General features: G+C 35.2%; 2 protein-coding genes across 11 annotated transcripts in view; one reads left to right on the forward strand and one right to left on the reverse strand.

Annotated features, from left to right (window-relative positions):
• The first annotated feature begins 1,092 nt into the window (after positions 1-1,092).
• Positions 1,093-17,125, forward strand: padi2 (peptidyl arginine deiminase, type II). 2 transcript variants are annotated; one of them, XM_048198971.1, is made up of 16 exons: positions 1,093-1,280; positions 6,069-6,237; positions 6,852-6,921; positions 7,054-7,115; positions 7,537-7,654; positions 8,958-9,110; positions 10,239-10,429; positions 10,632-10,735; positions 10,882-10,993; positions 12,685-12,792; positions 12,969-13,120; positions 13,266-13,413; positions 14,241-14,334; positions 14,430-14,503; positions 14,632-14,790; positions 15,934-17,125. In XM_048198971.1, exons 1-16 carry the CDS (start codon positions 1,108-1,110, stop codon positions 16,165-16,167), a joined length of 2,121 nt encoding a protein of 706 aa, XP_048054928.1. In that variant the 5' UTR covers positions 1,093-1,107; the 3' UTR covers positions 16,168-17,125. The 2 variants fall into 2 exon arrangements, with proteins under 2 accessions (XP_048054928.1, XP_048054929.1); XM_048198972.1 differs by lacking the exon at positions 1,093-1,280 and adding an exon at positions 2,120-2,360.
• The window catches only part of rap1gapb (RAP1 GTPase activating protein b), a 94,360-nt gene continuing 91,378 nt past the window's right edge, over positions 17,094-20,075 (reverse strand). For all 9 annotated transcript variants that reach the window (XR_007186085.1, XM_048198969.1, XM_048198968.1 and 6 more), the window contains one exon: positions 17,094-19,038. The gene's annotated coding sequence lies outside the window, so the exon portion shown is untranslated. The remainder of the gene's footprint in view (positions 19,039-20,075) is intronic.

The raw sequence follows: 20,075 nt of genomic DNA on the forward strand, positions 1-20,075 counted from the left end.
TCAGGGTGAATCATACCACAGCAGAATTATATCACAGCATAGCCTCTTAAATCTGCTATTCTAAATAAACTCATTAACAGGGCTGCCCCTGACTAATGATTTTCCTAGTCGTCTACTATTATTCGATTAGTTGGGGGAGAAATACTAAACCATAATAATGAACATTTAAAATATAAATTAAGAGCTCAAGCACACAAAGCTTACCACAGCGACACTGGCAATCATTGCATTAACTTTTCTGAGATCAGAACAAACTAAATAAATAATCTATAATATAAGTTAATGTATAACAAATTCATACACTGCCCAGCCAAACAAATAAAAATGAAAAAGGGTTAAGAGTTAAAAAGAGTTAAATAGGCTTAAGAGTCTATTATTATAAATAATAAAGAAATAAAGATTCAAATCAAAATATGATGCCTTGTAATGGTATCTTGGTAAAGGCATGAGACATATGAGGTCCAATAAAACCTAATAATCATCCAATAAAAAAACAAAGAAATCATTAACAGCCTGCGACGAACACCTGAATGATTAATACATGATCTAAATATTGCTGTTTGTGGTAAGTCATTTGCATTTGTTGTTAAATAATTTAAATAACTTAAATTTGAAAGACAAAAAGGATAATTATGTTCTACAAAAAGAAAAGAAAGTTAATAAAAAAAGTACAGGCCGTGGTATAACTAAAACCGAATCTAATACTGCTTATACTTGCAAAAAGTCACAGATTTTCAGAGAGAGGTGCATATATCTTTGAATATCATAATATTACACAGACACCAAGCATTTAACATGCATAATACTGTTTGATGTTGGCTGGAGAATAAGCATCACAGCATTTAAATCTTAAAGACTCATTCAGCTAAAATCTCTAGGAGTAATAAAGAATTTCTAAATTTTTACCGAATTCTTTAGGTCTTGTTAATCATTAACTTTGTTCTGTCTTGTAGGCTGTCTTGTCTTTCTAGGAAAATGCTTTAAAATAGCTTTGAGCAAGTTTTTAGACAGGTGAGTACATGTCTTCTCTCTTGTGTTACATCATACGCCCTTATTTCACAGGGGATTCAGGTTATTTGAGACCTGTGGACGTGTTAGTCTGTAACAATGGATGTGATGCAGGAACAAACACACTCAGTCCTTTCACCTCGGAGTCTGCGAAAGAGAAAGAAGATGTCAGATGTGACAAACATGAATCAGCGAACCTGTCGACTGGACATCAGTTCACCCACACAAACTGTGTATGTCGTTGGTACGGAACTTAAAGTGATCCTAGACAGGTAGGTATAATATAATAATATTATAATCTATTGTTTTCCTCCATTGTGTTCTTAAACAATTGCAGAACTGTGCATGAATTGAGGAACAGTAGTAGCCAAGCCTATATTGTAGAGTGTGTGTGTGTGTGCATTTTATTATACATGCATTCAAATGCAAAATATAAAAATTATGGTATGAACTCTAAACATTAAATGCATTTTTTGTATTAAAGATTTAAATAAAAATAGGCTACTTTAATAGGCGTGATAGTTGCCTACTAGCAAAAGAGGTTATGTCCACATGAGAAAATAAAAGTAATCAGCAATTTTGTCTCTGTTTAAAAACTTCTGATTAACTATTCTTTGCTTGCGTTCAGTTGAGCTCATTAATAACATTAAAAAAAAAAAAAAAAAAAAAAAAAAAAAAAAATCCTATTAAGATTAGGTATTTATTAGGAACACGTTTAGGAACATTAAATGGGCAATGTTCCTTATGCAACAGACCAATGTAGACAATTCCTCCACAGCATATAATTTATATCTCTAAATGTAATAAAATGAAGTTTACCCACTAACAAATAGGACCTATATTTTGGGTGAAAAATAATGGCTTGTCTGAAGGCACTTCGTGCAGCCTCCACACGGTTCGCTATAAAAGAAAGCGATATTAAAATTGCTTTTAATGGGTTTAATCAAAGTGTTTGCTTGCATATTAAAAAAGGGTTTGGTATCCTGAGGCAAGACGGTGCAAAGTCAATTCAGTTCATTTGCGCTGGTGTTAACAGCGCCCTCTAGCGGTGAGTCGCCTGTGCTGCTGCTGCTGCTGCTGCTGCTGCTGCACACTGAGTTGTGGGCGTATCCAGTAGGTTGAAGTCTTTCCAGTTTCCTTGACATCCACCTGCTTTTGTTCAGCCAATAGGCTCTCTGGCGCGGTGACATCTCAAGTATATAAAAGGTTAAAGGTAAATTATTGTAGTCACTTTGAAAGAAAGACGCATCTTCAACAATCATGGTGTCGCGCCGATCACTTACAATTGACACTGAGAAACCGACCAAGACGACATACGTGGTCGGAACGGAGTTGACGGTGAATTTAAACAGGTGGGAGAGTTTAATTTTCATGCATTATGCGAATAGACTCATAATTATAACGTTTTATTTGGGGACAGTAACACATGACGCGTTCATAAAGAGCGCGACTGAGCTCAAGGGAATTAGACACAGCAGTCTATTTTAATAGCTCGAAGGGCATATTTAAAGGGACAGTTCACCCCAAAATCCTTTCATTATTTACTCACATTCATGTTGTTTCAAAACCCCTATGACTTTCTTTTATTCCGTGGAGCACAAATGGATATGTTAGGCAGAATGTTAGTGTCTGACAGACAGCCGCAGTCTCCATTGACTTCTAGTGCATTTTGTTTCCTACAGTATGAGTGAATGGTGACTGAGGCTGTAAGTCCCGAACATTATGATACAAGACATAAATAAATATGTATGTTCTCATGCTATAGAAGTGCATTCCTGCTAGTTTATTTTGATTTCTTTTATGTATTTTTTTAAGCAATGTTTTTAATAAGGGTCAAACTGACTTAGAAACATGCTACTGTATAATATGAGAAAATCAAGCAAAGGGTTAAAGCTTACTACTGTCTGACTTCTGAGTTTTATTTAGATCAAAGGAACATATTTAAGGAATTTGAATAGAAAATAAAAGGATTCATTTCAAAATTACTATTATTATTTTCACAAGCACGTGATTACAGACTCTGTGATCCCACACATAAGAACAGTCGATCCAAACACGACGTCCCAAAAAATGTCCGTCTGATGGATTAGACCAACAGCTGAAATATAGCAGAGAGAAGACACAAATATAATAACATTTTGCTAACATATTTTACAGTTAAGTTGGCCTATTGTTTTCAAAAGAATTGAATCTGCCTGTTGTAATATTTGCAGATATTGGTCTGTTTGTCATCATTTTATGAAGATTAGTTAGACTGTTTGTTCTTGTGTGTAGATGAATATTTGCTGGGAGAATTTAGGTGGGATTGTTGATTGAGGAATTTCTCCTTTCTGTTCCAAAGGCGGATGAATGCACTTCTTGTGCTGCGACATTATTTAAATTCATCACTGAACTCTGTCTCAATGCTTCTGTTTATAACCGCCACTGTCGGCTGTTGTCTTTGATAGCTTCTCCAAACCTACTAATAGCTCTTTTCTTTAGGTTTTTGGAAGACTTTATCAAATTTTTTTTTTATTAGTCCATACTGAAAGCGACACTCTCCTAACAAAATCATCAACACTAATGTCTGTTGTCTTAGTTGAATCCTGAATGTATTCATAATCCATTATCTAATGCAGTAATTATGACATTTGGGTTTGTGTCATGTCACAATGCCTAGTATAAATATGAGATATGAGGTCATAGTAACAGCATGTATGATAATTCTACATGAATTAAAGGAATAGTTCACCCAAAAATGAAAATTATGTCATTAATTACTCACCCTCATGTCATTCTACACCCATAAGACCGTCGTTCATCTTCGGAGCACAAATTAAGATATTTTTGATGAAATCCATTGGCTTGGTGAGGCCTCTATTGACAGCAATGTCACCGAACCTCTCAAGATCTATAAAGCTACTAAAAACATATGCAAAACAGTTCATGTGAGTACAGTGATTCAAGCTTAATAAACACAAATTAATTTAAAAAAAATAACGACAATACGTAATGATGGCCAATTTCAAAACACTGCATTGTGAAGTTTCAAAGTTTTTGTTTCGAATCAGAGGTTCAGAGTGTGTATCAAACTGCTGAAATCACATGACTTTGGCACTCCGAACCTCTGATTCGAAACAAAAACTTTGAAACTTCACAATGCAGTGTTTTGAAATTGGCCATTACGTATTGTCGTTATTTTGTTTTTTGCCGCACAAAAAGTATTCTCGTCGCTTTCTAATTATACTTAATACTAATAATTAAGCTTGAACCACAGTACTCACATGAACTTTTCTTTACGAAAGATTCGTAAAGCTTCGAAGCAATCTGCCATCACTAGATATTGTTGAGAATTTATTTTGCCGCATAAAAAGTATTCTCGTCGCTTAAGGTAGAACCACTGCAGTCACATGAACTGTTTCAAATATGTTTTTAGTATCTTTATGGATCTTGAGAGGTTCGGTGACATTGCTGGCAATAGAGGCCTCTCTAAGCCATTGAATTTCATCAAAAATATCTTAATTTCTGTTCTGAAGATGAACGAAGGTCTTACGGGTGTGGAACAACATGGGAGTGAGTAATTAATGACATTATTTTAATTTTTGGGTGAACTAACCCTTTAATGGTGTGTAAAACTGTTTAGATGGAGTAAAGCATTTCATACTTCTGTCATGTCAAACATCCATTCACACTGTCTAACCAAAGTGTCAATTTTTTTTCACAGGATCTTTTCTCAGGGTTTAACTGAAATTTACTTTTGTTCTCTCTTTTAGATTTTACTTGAAATAGCATATTACTAAATAGTTTAAAGTGATGTCCATAGGTTATGAGTCAATCGTTTTTACCATCGGATTTTCCAGTAAATAAAATAAACTGTCATAATGATATCATACTTTTCAAGAAGTGAATTTCTCAAGAAGATTTTCTTTTTACGTAGAAATTTCTACATGAAATTTTCTAAAAACCACATTGTAGTTTCACAACATTGAGTACAAAGCCAAACAAAATGTTTGTTGCCTTTCTGAAAATTATATCGCAAACATTTACTACTAAGTTTAGGGTCAGTAAGATTTCTTTCAGTGTTTTTGAAAGATGCTCTTATGCTCACCAAGCTGACAATTATTTAATCAAAAATACAGTAAAATGTAATATTGTGAAATATTATTACAATTTAAAATAACTGTTTTCTATTTTAATATATTTTAAAATATTATTTATTCCTGTGATGCAAAGCTGAATTTTCAGCATCATTACTCCAGTCTTCAGTGTCACATGATCATTCAGAAATCATTCTAATATGCTGATTTGTTTCTAAAGAAATACAAAATGCGAACTCGTTTTCGGGTTTTGGCCTACAAAAAAATTGAATCCCAGCACCACTCTATTGTGTATATTAAAATTAATTAGGCTTAAAATGGTGCAATAATTAGGCTTCAAATGCAATACAATACAATCCCCCTTTTTTATCCTTAAAGGTACAGTAAGTGATTTCTGAGGAACACGAGCACCACAGCACACTTGTAGCCAATCAGCAGTAGCGGGCATGTCATGATGGGGGAAATGAGAGAGACTGAGCAAGAGCGAGATTTGAAGAAAGACTGTAGAAAGAGAGATGGCGGAGAGACATTGCAAAAGAGAAAAGAGAAGGGTTATGATCAGGAAAGAGCTTTAGGACCCACATTAATATTAGAAAAGCTTTCCAGCGCTGGAGAGACCTAAAAATGAGGTTGCGTTTTTTCTGCTCGATATGTGAGTAACATTGAACTAACAACGAACTTGCTTGTATATACTCGTGTACTGTATGTTGATTTATTTTGTTCTTCATCTTCACTTTATTTTTCACAAAGCTTTATTTTGCTTCGCTTCAGCTATGATAAAGAGACATCCACCATGCATTTTGGGGGCGGAGCAATGAAAGGAAGGGTGTGTTTGTTTGGCTTGATTTCAAATATCAACAGTGTTCATCAACGATTCTCAGAAATCGCCTACTGCACCTTTAAAACAAAGAAATGACCTTTGTATCCTACAATGAAGTAGATAAATTCATAATGTGTCTATGTATTTCTCTATCCTCTCAACAGGTGTGCCCCACCACAGGCCAAGTTCTTCTCAATAAAATGTACCCCAAACGTGCATTACAAGGTCACTCCCCCGACCAAGGACAAAAACACCCTTCCGCAGCCCCTCACCCCAAACTCTATCCTCATCATCACCATGGACACAGTCAGTGAGACTGCATTTGACAGCAAGGTACCTATCTAATCACCTCTAAAAGCTATTTACATGAAAAGCAAAGTACAGCATACACAGAAAGAATCTGTGGAATTTATCCGCCTTCTCTGCGCTGATTTTGAGGAAAATTCTGCAGAATGGATTCAAACATGATAAAATGTTTGAAACCGAGCCAAAAGTACTACGCTATAGTATCTGAAAGCATTATCAAACTAACAAAAATATTTAAAAGCAGGATGTGATGGGGAGGTTTCTGTGTGGGCAGTTTCTCGATGTATGACCAACCTTTGCCCTAAAGTAGATAATAGTCCTTTAGAAAACAAACAGAACTGAAAGAAACTGACAACAGCAGACAGGAAAGAACTTGTCTGATGCACATGCTGTGGTTTACCCTGGCACTAGTCTATGCAGGAAACGAGGTTTACGCATAGGAACGATCTCACGTCACTTTGACAACGCTGTCTAGCACTGGCAGTTTGAAATCTGGATATATTTAGTACATTTTTAAACGCAATCATTACAGTACTGAAATGAATCACTAAAGTAATCTATGAAGAAAACCGCAATAATTGCACAATAATTGTCATGCGGATCCAGCTCATGCTTGTTTACAAGAATCGGATGTGTTTCAGTTATCTGTGAGGTACTATGGGGACAAAACGGAGACTCTTGTGGACGCCGTGCTGCATCTAACAGCTGTCGGTACGTCTCACCGTGCATATGCCTGTGTTTATGAATAATGTAACTGTAAACATGCAACTATAAACAGCCTCATGATGCTGGTGGGACTGTTAAGGAAAGAGCAAGTCTCATATTGTCTCTGTTCTGTTGCAGAGATATCTCTGGACGTAGATGCCGACCGAGATGGCGTCGTTGAGAAAAACAATCCAAACAAGGTGAGCTTTGTTTGCTGGTAGTGTGATCTGTTCTGTATCATCATTATTTGGGAGATTTGTTTTTGCCTCATTGTTTCTTGGCTTGGAGATGGGGCTGAAAAGTCTGATAAAATTAATTAGTTGATTAATTTACATGAATTAGAAGCCTTAGAGACATGATAAAGTCACATTTGATTGCATATTAAAGGGATGGTTCACCCAAAAATGAAAAATGGAGAAAAAAAAAAAATACTTTTAAAAAATGTCTGTGTTTTCTTTTTTGTCAATAAAATGGAAGTCAATGGGGTCCAATTATTGAACCTTATTGACTTTCAAAATATCTTTTTTTTTGTGTGTGTGTGTGTTCTAACAGCATAGTTCTATTGTAGATTTTCAAGATTTTATTGGAATAATGTGTAATAGTATTGGAATTTGGGTTTAGGCATCCTGGAAATGGGGTCCTAATGGCTACGGTGCAGTTTTGCTGGTTAACTGTGACTCCGAGACCACATACAAGAAGAAACTGGACAGTGAGAATAATGAGATCAGTAAAGTCTCGGGTGAGTCTGGGCAGGTCTGGTGTAAGATACGGGATATTTGTTATGTGCCACAGATATTTGTTATGTGTAAATAGACTTTGTACCAAACCCATTTCTAAACATTGCAGCAAAATGCTTCTTCCTGATTAGGGGTGTGACGAGATCTTGTGCCACGAGATCTCGCGAGACTAAAATGTGATGAGATTTCTCATCGAGGTGAAACACTGTCTTGCAATATTGCCATTGCCATGTTTTATAGAAATAAAAACCATTTAATTCAGTTGGATAACGGTCGATTCAATTCCATCCAGCTCGTCCAACACGAGCTGTAGAGTTGAACGTAGTGCAGCAGGAAGTTCACTGATCACGTGACGAGATGACTGACAAGACCATGGTGGAGGATTTGTTACGCAACAGAGCCCAAGTGTCAGAAAAATGTCTTATTTTGTAGAATGCGATCAGCACCGCCGCTCTCTATTTAGAGTATATGCGATCACGAAATAGAAAGCGAAAGTAAAACGCGAGCGGGCATTCAATTGCGATTTCAATCCCCCACCATTTAAAAGCAGCTCCCTGATGCATGCAAACTGAAACATCTCCCAATATGAAAGCTATCTTAGGCTGGGCTGTGTAGTTATAACCATCTCTTAGCTCTATATCATGCTTGAAGAATAATTTGGTCTCTATTTGCACTTTGAATATTGAGAGAGTACTTTGATTATGGTTGCACTAATTGTTTGCAAAAACAGTGTTATTCATTTTTATTTATACTGTGTTTATTTCTATGATCAATTTGTGGAAAGGAGTTCAGTTAGGTGGTCAAAAGTTGTAGAAGCTCATAAATCAGTTCTAAGGTCTGAAGAGACTCATACGAAATCATACAGGAGAGTTGTCTTTTACTGCATATAATTCATTCTCTGAAAGCAGAACTTTCCCATGCACCTGCAGACTATTTTTTTTTTTTGTCATGAATTTCATCATTGAGGATTTCTTAAAAATACTGTGTAAAAATCTTGTCTTACTCTCTTGAACTCAATCTCGTTCCTATTACTTATTAATCATTCATTATTAATCCTTTTCACATTGCAAGTTCAGTGAATACTTTCAACCTTTCAATTTAAATCAAACTATTCGGTTCATTCAGTACTAAAAAAAATTTCCATAGAAAACAGTATCCATAAACATTTGAATTAGGTGCACATTTTCAGCCAATAGTTGTATTTTTCTGTGTGTTTTGAGGTATTTAGGTTAGTTAACGTTGGACTTTACTCTTTAAATGCCATGAACTGTTATTTAAAAATGTATCTTTTTTTTTTGATGGCAGATTTGCAGGACATGTCCAAGATGATCTTGCGTACCAACGGGCCATCTCAACTTCCTGAAGGCTATAAGCTGAGCATGTACATCTCGCAGACCACTTCAGAGAGCGTGAGAGTCTTCAGACCTCGGACAAATGTACAAAAAGACAATGTGTGGAGTGAGTGTAGACACAAATACCTACAAATTTAGGCAATAATGTTTTAAATAGGGTTTTAATGTCCCGAGTCAATCTCAAAGATCGGTATCGGGGCCGATTTAAACACTTTTAAACTGATTTAAACTTAGTTTTTGGTTTGTAAAACATTATTCTAAAGTTAATCTAACATTCTCATAACGTTATTATAACGTTTCCAGAACATTAGTTTTTGGTTCCCAGAAGGTTATCTGTTAAGGTTTGTTTTTGGTTAGCCAGGAAAGGTTTCTTAACGTTCCCAGAAGGAATTTTTGGCGTGTAGAACATTATGCTAACATTAATCTAACGTTATTATAACGTTAATTTTTGGTTTGTAGAACGTTATCGTAACATTAATCTAACGTTACCATAACGTTGTTATAATGTTCCCAGAACGTTAGTTTTTGGTTTGTATAATGTTGTTCTAACGTTAATCTAACGCTCCCATAACGTTATTATAACATTCCCAGAACGTTAGTTTTTAGTTTGTAGAACGTTATTCTAACGTTCCCCTAACATTATTATAATGTTAGTTTTTGGTTTGTATTGTAACATTAATCTAACGTTACCGTAGCATTGTTATAACGTTCCCAGAACATTAGTTTTTGGTTGCCAGAACATTATCATCTAGTAAGGGATATTATCATCTAGTCCTAAAAATGTAACTCATAACATTATTACAACATTCCCAGAACATTAGTTTATGGTTTGTAGAATGTTATTCTAATGTTAATCTACCATTCCCTTAACGTTGTTATAATGTTAGTTTTTGGTTTATAGAATGTTACTGTAACAGCAGTCTATATATAACTATAATGTACAACTGAATGAATAGATGAAGCAAAAGCCAAATACATTATAAAAGAACATCGGTTGCACTTTATTTTACAGTACGTGTACGTACAGTGTACTTGCCTAAGAAAGTACTGTGTAATATAAGGTAACTAGATTAAGGTAAGGTTTAGGGGTAGGTTCATGGTTAGTACCTAATTATTACCCAGTTATTGAAATTACTATAATAAGTACATAGTATGTACATCTAGGACAGGACTGTAAATAAAGTGCTGGCAGAACATCAATACCTTACTGAATGGCTCCTCTTCCTTGTACCAGAGTACAAACTCCTGAAGTTGTTCCTGAAAGATTATCTCATGGTGGTGGGAACGAAGAAGCTGACACAGGAAGTGCCCTATCTGGGAGGAAAAACCGAACTGGTGTTCTATGTAGAAGGTCTTCGCTTCCCTGATAAAGACTTTGATGGGCTCATCACCATCAACCTTAGTTTACTAGAGCCCAGTGGCAAGGTTAGTGAAAGAGACCACCGTCTGATCCTTAATGCAACCTGTAGGACATCAAATGTCCTGTTCTTGGTGCTTTTCTGCTTTTCTGCTCTATCTGCTTTCCGCAATAACTCTTCCAGTCTTGCAATAAAAGTTACACTGTTGGTTAATATCTTATAACTTCTAAATACTAATTTAATACTCTTCTGCTTGTTTTCTTAAAAAGGATATCCCTGAAACGCCCATCTTTACAGATAAAGTCATGTTTCACGTTTCGCCCTGGATCATGACCCCTAACACCCTCAAACCTGTGGAGGTGTATGTGTGCAGGTAAGAATGGAGCAATTCTTTAACCCTTTACGGAACAAATAATACCATTTTCCGGAAATATATACAGAAATATGAATTTCTGAAAATGTATTGCTACTCAGTCTTTCATCTTGTGAGCGTTGGTGACTATTTGATGTTTTTGGCAGCACAACTGATAACTACAAGTTCCTGAAGAGCATTAAGAACCTGGTGGAGAAGAGTGGCTACAAACTGAAGATAATTCATGAGTACATGAACCGAGGTGACCGCTGGATGCAGGTCAGTGAAATCATTGGGGAAACAACAATATATATAGTTAATAAATACTAAATATTGTAACAATTTTATACTTTATACTCATATTTATTTGAGATAACTGGTATCAATCTCAGACAGGTTCAAGTAGTTAGCCAGGTCTCCTTAGGTAAATGGAAACCCTACTTAAAGCGGTTTTTGCACATTATTAAGCAAGTCATGGTTCTCATGCAAAATGAGGATGAAGAAAGATGTTTCAGAAGCAAGAAATGATGCAATGTCTTGCAAAATGCAAGAAAACAACTAATATTGCGAAAACTAAATAGAGATTATTGAACTATCAAAAGATTTAGAGCACAGAAGAGCCTGGTCAGATAAAGGCTTATTAAGGAAAGTTTCTGTCAAACAAATTAATTGTATTAAAAAGGCAGCTATAAAAAGCCACAGTTGAGCAGTAAACAGGTATTTGAAGCCTGCTGGAGTATCAGAAACCTCTCAATGCAGGTTGTCAGTTGTTCATAAAGTTGCATCTCAGCCACTCCCAATCAAAGCTCACAAAGAGAAACCTTTACAGTGGGTTTAGAAATACACAAAGACTCATTTTTAAATAGTTTTATGCTCTGACGGATGCCGTACAAAAATAAATGGTCCAGATGAATGGATTTGTGGATGGTTGACGAGTGGCCACCCGTTTCAACAAGTCTGACCTCAGCAAGGAGCTAGCGGGTGATGATTTGGGCTGAAATAATTGGAAGTGACATGGAAGGTCCCTTTAGGGTCTCTGAGGGCGTCAAAATGACTTCTGCAAGATATGTGGAGTTTATAACTGACCATTTTCTGCAGTGGTATAAAGAGAAGGATAGTACCTTCTGAAAAAAAAAAAAAGTTTTTATTCAGGACAACGCAATATCCCATGCTGCAAAAAACACCACCAACAATAAAACTGTTTGAAAATGTATTTCCACACCCATTGTAAAGTTTCTCTTTGCGAGTTTTGGTTTGAAGTGGCTGAAATGTAACTTTATGCACAACTGCCAGCCTGCATGAAGAGGTTCTTGAGACTCCAGTGACACCAGCAGCTTCAAATATCTGTTTGCTGCTCAACACTGGCTTTAATACAATTTGTTTGACAGAAACGTTTCTTAATAAGCCTTTATCTTCTTTGCTCTAAATTACTCACAAATGAATAATCCCTGTTCAGTTTTTGCAAAATATTAGTTGTTTTCATGCCTTTTCCAAGACATTGCACCATTTCATGCTTTTCATCTTCAGAAAGATCTTTCTGTGACTTGCTTAATAATGTGGAACAACCACTTTAAGTAGGGTTTCAATTTACCTAAGGAGACCTGGCAAACTACTTAAACCTGTCTGAGATTGATACCAGTAACCTAAAAAGATATGAGGAATAAAATAAGCAAACACCTTGTCTGAAAAACTAAAATCTGATTGTTTATTGTACTGAAATCCTACTGATACGTCACTTGCTTAATAATTTGGATCAGTGTATGTGTAAACGTATGACAATTAAATAATAAACATGTATCTGATAGAATAAGAGTCAGAAAGAGATTTTAGAATGTTTAAAACCTTACTTTGAAAATAACCTTATCAAACTGCTGAAGCCTTTTATAGGACTAACTAGTCAAACATGTCAGGTGACTGTCACATGAAATGAGTAATTCCTTCTGACTCTCTCTCTCTCTCTCTCTCCACAGGATGAGATTGAGTTTGGCTACATTGACTCTCCCCATCATCGGTTTCCTGTTGTACTGGATTCTCCTCGTGATAGAGGCCTTCAGGATTTTCCCTACGAGTCCCTTCTGGTGAGTGAGACTGAGAACTACTTAAGAGATTCAGTCAAAATTGAAAATTGTCATTTGCTCACCCTTATGTCGTTCCAAACCCGACTTACTCACATTTTTTGATGATGTGATGGCATCGAATTATGATCACATACTAAATCAAAATTGTTTGAAATCACTAAATTATTGTGTCACAGGGACCAGACTTTGGTTATGTGACACGGCATGTTTTGAATGAGGAAGTGAGCAGTCTGGACTCCTTTGGTAACCTGGAGGTTACTCCACCAGTCACAGTGAACGGGAAAAGTTACCCACTGGGCAGGATTATCATTGGAGTGGCGTTCCCTACGTAAGCACCACAACTGTACCCTCCAACAGTAACCACAACTGAAAAGGAACATTGACATTATTTACTTGACTTCCAAATAATATATTTGTTGATTGATTAATCAAACCATTACCAATCATTGACAATATTTGCGTTTCATTTTAAGTGCAACAGGTGGCCGCAACATGACCCAAGTCGTCCAAGATTTCTTGTGGGCACAGAAGGTTCAAGAGCCAATAGCGCTCTACTCTGATTGGCTGGTTGTGGGTCATGTGGATGAGTTCATGACCTTTGTCCCAGCCCCTGACCGAAAGGTAAACCGATATGTTAAAAATGCCATATTAACAACATACACTACCTAAATAATTCAGATGTTTTATGTTTTTGAAATAAGTCTATTATGCTTACCAATGGCTGCATTCATTTGATCAAAATATATTGTTTTGTTTATATTTATTGTAAGAAATTTTAAGATGTACTTTATTCCTGAGAGGCAAAGTTGAATTTTCAGCATCATTACTCCAGTGTTCAGTGTCACATGATCCTTCAGAAATCATCCTAATATGCTCAAGAAACATTTGTTATCAATATACTTATTCAGCATTTTTTGCTGCTTAATATTTTTGTGGAAACTGTGATAAACTACCATTCAAAAATGTTGGGCTTCTAAGATTTATAGAATTTATCAAAGCCCATATTATTGAAATTAATACTTTTATTCATCAAAAGTGACACAATATTACTGTTTTTACCATTTTGATCAACAAATTTGGTGAGCATGAGACAAAAACAATTATTAATTTGTTACTTAATTGTTCCAAAGTTTTGACTGCTAGTGCACTGTTCTTATTATGTAACTCTGTTTTGACCATTTTATTATTTGACCAACAAGACAAAATTTGAATCAAGACATTTTGTGCAAAATTAGATAAATTTTTTGTTTAAAACTGGATGTTATTTGTAGACTCAATCATGCAGAAACATCTGAGATGTGTGCTATTGCATGATGCGTAATGTCTCACATCCTTCTTTTAAATAGTAGGCAGTATGTACTGTGCAGTATGCCAGTACTCCATTCTGAACTCAGACAATGTTTTTAAATACTCAAAACAATGCGAGCTGTGATGTTTTAAATGTTCAGAAGTTCCGGTTGCTGCTGGCCAGTCCTGACGCCGGATACAAAGTTTTCAAAAGCTTACAAAGCAAAGGACATGGAAAAATGGAAATGTTTCCAGGTAAATGCTGACTAATTTTCTATTTCAAATAAGATATGTTACACTATCCATCAAAGTTCATATTCTAGCTAACATTTTTACTTGTACCTTTACAGGTATGCCAGAGGCCATTTCTGTTAATGAGATCCTGAGTGACAAAAAGCTACAGGCTGAAAACCGATACGTGCAGGTCAGTGAAATGCACAACATTCACAAATTACACATGGTATTAAGATGCGTTGCTGCAGATCAGTCCAGTGTTACAGATCTGTCTTTTCTATGGGAAATAATAATGAAATCATATAATCTTTCACTCAGAGCTGTATTGACTGGAACAGGGATGTGCTCAAGAAAGAACTGGGGTTGGATGAGGAGGACATCATCGATTTGCCCATCCTGTTTAAAGTGATGGAGGAGGAAGAAGAAGAAGAAGAGAAGAAATCAATCCCCAGGGCTGCGGCTTACTACCCCGACATGGTACAGCATATTATCAAGAACTTATTGAAAGTCCATTCACATTTTGACCACTTGCTTTTTCTTTATATGGAAAACTAATATACACTACTGTTTTGGCCTTGGTAAGACTTTGTAATGTTTTTGAAAGAGGTTTCTAACACCGTGTCATATCCCGACATGATGCGATAAGATTCCAGCGACAAGCAATTTTTCTACACCAGACACAACAAAATCAATCAAAAACCACAGCCAATCAGATGAGCGTGTGGGCGGAGTCTCTCTGCAAGCTCACTGCTCTCACAACGAAGTAAATAATCCATAAATGGGGTAAAATTCATACATATTACACATTTTAACATGATTAAAAATACATACTGAGAGACTGAAACAATCTTTGACGGAATACACTGTCAAAGTGTTTGTTTACATTGAATTGACCGTTTGAAGGTTATTGTTTTCTTTCATTTATTTTCAAGATCTGAGGTGAATTATCCATTGAATATTTCAGTATGGCTATAAAGGGCACACAAAATGATATTCAAACTCACATTAGATGCTTTTAACATTTAAAAAAAGCACAAACAGCACCTGAGATTATCATTGTCATACTTTGTATGTTATTTCAGCCGTTTCTAAAATAGGGCTGTCGCATATCGTCATTATGGCTGGTCAGGATAAAAACTCTGATTAACATGGAAAATATGCCTTTTATTGTGCGTTGTGTCGTGTCTATCTAGGACACCATTATTCTCACCAAAGCTGCCTTTATTTGATCAAAAACACAGTAAAAACAGCAATATTGTGAAATATTATTTCAATTTAAAATAACTGTTTTCTATGTTATATATATATATATATATATATATATATATATATATATATATATATATATATAAACATAGAAAAATAGCAATGACAAAGCTGAATTTTCAGCATCATTACTCCAGTCTTCAGTGTCACATTATCCTTCAGAAATCATTCTAATATGCTGCTCAAGAAATATTTATTATCAATGTTAAAAACAGCTAAATGTGAAGTATCATTAACCTATTCTACCAGACGTAATGCACATTAATATTCTATATTCTGAAACTAGTTGAGGAGTTTTCCATCACATCTATTTTTTTTGTTAAACCTGTATTTATTACTTGTATTTACCCTCAGGTGAACATGATCGTGTTGGGGGACCAGCTGGGCATCCCAAAACCTTTTGGGCCCCAGATAAAAGGCCAATGTGCTCTGGAGACAGAGATGTGTTCTCTTCTGGAGCCTCTAGGCCTCAAATGTACCTTCATTGATGACTTTGCCTCGTACCACAAACTTCTGGGTGAAGTTCACTGCGGTTCCAACGTTCGTCGAGAACCATCCCCTTTCAGATGGTGGAACCTAGACCTGTGAGAGAGAGAGAGAGAGACTAGGAAGAAGAGAGACCAATGTCCAGTGCCTACTGTGTCTAAAGCAGGATTAACGGGTGTTTAAACTAGTTATTCTAGCAATAAACAATGCATACAGCCTTAACCTTTCAGAAAAATGGGATAATTCATCTAAAAATGGAAATCTGTCATCAATTACTCACCCTCCTCAAGTTGTTCAAGCAGCTCTTTTCTATATAATGACAAGGTGCAGTCAAGCTCCAAAAAAAAAAAAAGAATGAGAAAGTCATTCGTATCACTATGCAATAAGTGTTCTGAAGTTGTACAACAGTTTTCTGTAAGGAACTTAAGTGCCTATTCACTGAAAATCTACTTTTGTTGCACCCGCATATTGAGATTTGAGCGCTTTGGATTTCAGCAAATGCAACTTTTGGAATGACATGAGTGTGAGCAGATGATGACAATTTGGTGATCTTTTAATAGTTTTTCACATTTTTATAACTTTCCTCTGACAACCAGGTCTTGTTTTTTAGCCTGAGTCTATTCCTCAGGCTGCAGCGGTGCTGCTTCAGCATTTCTAAAAAATACAAATTAAGGGCTTACAATTAGGAATAATGCTTTGAAAAGTGGTTCAAATGAATGATAACCACTTCGAGCTTACGAAACATGTCTGTCAAGAGTTGTATTTGTTAACATTAGTTAATGAACTATGAAAGTGACATGAACAATGAACAGCTGTATTGGTATTAACTAATGTTAACAAAGATGAACAAATACAGTAACAAAGGTACTGCTCATGGTTAACTATTGTTAAATGAACCTTATTGTAAAGTGTTACCTATTAACCATGAATGTTCACTCTGTGTTTCCTCTAACTAATAATGATCTTATAATTGGTGATTTACAATCTTGGATGATTTCCCAAAGTAATATACATTAAAGCAATAAATAAACATTCCATGAACCCTTTGATCTTTATTAAACATGATTTCTCTTGTTTTATTACAAAAAAAGGAGAAAATGTCTTATTTACAGTAAAACATTTCATAAAAGTAGCATAATAAGCATTTGAACACAATCACTTGCAGAAAGCAGTCGGTGTTTGTTTGGAATGAGTTTGTGCTTCATGTCTCGAGCATGTGCAAACGCACTATGTACATTTTGACCAATCAGCAGAGATTTAGGGCTCTAACACAGCTTTAAGCATGGATTTAGCCAGCCAAAAATATTTTTCCCCTTCTCCATGTACAGTTTTATAAGTATCACCCCTGAAAGTGCCTAAACAGCACTATTTATAAGCAAAAATTCTGTGAACTGGGATATTAGTCGAACAAAATATACTATGGTGTTTTCATGTTTTTGGACATGCAATCTTGGTAATGTCCAATGTTATGTTTCTACTATGATGGTAATACCATGGTATTCTTTGAAATGAAATACCATGGCATTTTAAGCAGCTGTAAATGTAGCCGTGTATTCGGACTACTTTTTTTTTTTTTTTTGCAAACAACATTAATTGCAAATATTTCATTTTATTAGAGTCGATATTTTGCCAGTGAATTATGTTTTTTTTTAATGTCACAGCTTGGGATAGTTGCTTAGAATAATTCATCACATTTACAGCTCATGTGATCTCTATCTCTATCCCATAAGCCAATGAGATGAATGGGAATGCTATTAACAGCATTAACAACATAGTACTAAGTGTAAAAACTGAAACATTGATTTTATGATCTGAAACGGGAAGGGTTTTTTTCTCAAAAAATCTTAAAATATCTATTTGAAAACCCCATTGTCCACCATTTCAAGCATCCATTGAGTATATTCTGACCTAGTGTTTTAGTGTCCATACCCACTGTCATATATGTCTCATCGGTTTTACATTCATATTGCTCACTTGCCATATAAGCTAAAAAGGCTTCATGCTATCTGACTTGAGAGACATGACCCTTCAATCTGCACAGCAGGCTTTAAAACATGAAACTACAAACATGAAGCTACTACATTAGTGTACAGTTTACACACACGTCAGTTTACCACAAGAAGCTGTGGCCATACAAAATATGTTGATCAGTAAAACAGCATAATCTTAATAAATAATATTTTAAAAAAAAATGTATACAGCATCTCACACTTGATCTATTTGCTTTGTCATAAATTATAATGCCTACTTTGTTTATTGGAAAGGATCTGAAATGGCTTGGGCGCCTAACACCAGAAGAAACACCTAACCGAAGAACGACATTTAACATTTACCTATATTCATTTTCAACATCATTACGCATTACTGACACAAAACGCAACCGAACAGAACCACACATACATGTAGATGTGTATTACAGTGCTTTGCGGGTTCGCGTGTGTTTTAAGCATGATGGGTTTAGATTGAACCTCCTTTGTTATTCTGAAAGATGCCGAAAGCTTGTGATAGCTTACCACCCCCCGTTACTGAAAGATCTACACACCACAGTGAGCCTCAATAAATAAATAAATATGACAAATAAAAAACAAACCCACACAACGAGGGCCACTGTGAAAGAAAGAAAGAAAGAAAGAAAGAAAGAAAGAAAGAAAGAAAGAAAGAAGCCTATGATAAGGCCATAATAATCATGCGTGATTGATTTCCCAGCTGGCAGCTCTTCCCTGTTCTTCTAGACGTGTACCAGCCTTCAATACATGCCAGGCAGGTTTGCCATTTTGCCTACAGACCAACAGCCACATGACAGAAGATAAAGGGGTGGTTTCCTTACAAGAGCGCGCTGATATTCTGATGCACACTTGCCCGACTGTACGCCGCGGGGCTGTAACTAGTGCTTCACTCCCCTTCACATCCGTGTCTCTAGAGGAACTTGTGAGCACATTGAGTGTCCGCTGCGAAGGGCTGCTTATGAAAATGCTGAGAATAAGACATGACATATTATTAATGAGATTAAGATGTATGAACATGCATTTATTGACCAAAAACGCAATGCATTATACTATATACTGTACTGTGTATTATTACTACAATTAAAATAACTGTTTTAACAGAAAATAACTGATATTAATATTACATTTATATTTTAAAATGTCATTTATTCCTGTGATGCAAAGCTGAATTTTCAGCATCATTACTCCAGTCTTCAGTGTCACATGACCCTTCAGAAATCATTCTAATATGCTGATTTGCTGCTCAAGAAACATTTATTATATAGCATTGAAGATAATATTTACATTATCATCAATGCTGACATATATTTATATTTTTTTGTGGAAACCATGATATTTTTTTTTGATGGTTTCAAAAAAGAAAAAAAAAAATTATTTGAAATAGATTTTTTTTTATAAATGTCATTTACAAATGAACATTATAAATGTCTGTTCTGTCACTTTTGATCAATTTAATGACTCCTTGCTGAATAGAAGTATTCTTTCCTTTTTTTTTTTTTTTTTTTTTTTTTAAATCAGTAACTCTTTACAGGTCTCATTTGTTAATGCATTAACTAACGTAAACTTACAACAAGCAATATATTTTTTCCAGCATTTGTTAACCTTTGTTAATGTTAGTTAATGAAAATGTTCATGTTCACTCACAACGCATTAACTAATGTTAACAGATACAACTTCTGACTAAACATTTTTAGTAAATGTTGAGATTAACACTAAGATTAGTAAATGCGGTAACACTTTACAATAAGGTTTCATTATCTAACATTAGTTAACTACATTAGTTAACATGAACTAATAATGAACTGCACTTCTACAGCATTTATTATTCTTTGTTAATTTCAACATTTACTAAAACATAAAATCAAATGTATTTGTAAACATTAGTTAATGACCTATGAATATGAACTAATGTTAACTAATGTTAGCAAATGCTGTAGACCTATTATTCATTAGTTATTGTTAATTAATGTAGTTAACTAATGTTAACAAACTAAACCTTATTGT

The sequence above is a fragment of the Megalobrama amblycephala genome, linkage group LG8 (assembly GCF_018812025.1).
Source record: "Megalobrama amblycephala isolate DHTTF-2021 linkage group LG8, ASM1881202v1, whole genome shotgun sequence".
NCBI classification, from domain to species: Eukaryota; Metazoa; Chordata; class Actinopteri; order Cypriniformes; family Xenocyprididae; genus Megalobrama; species Megalobrama amblycephala.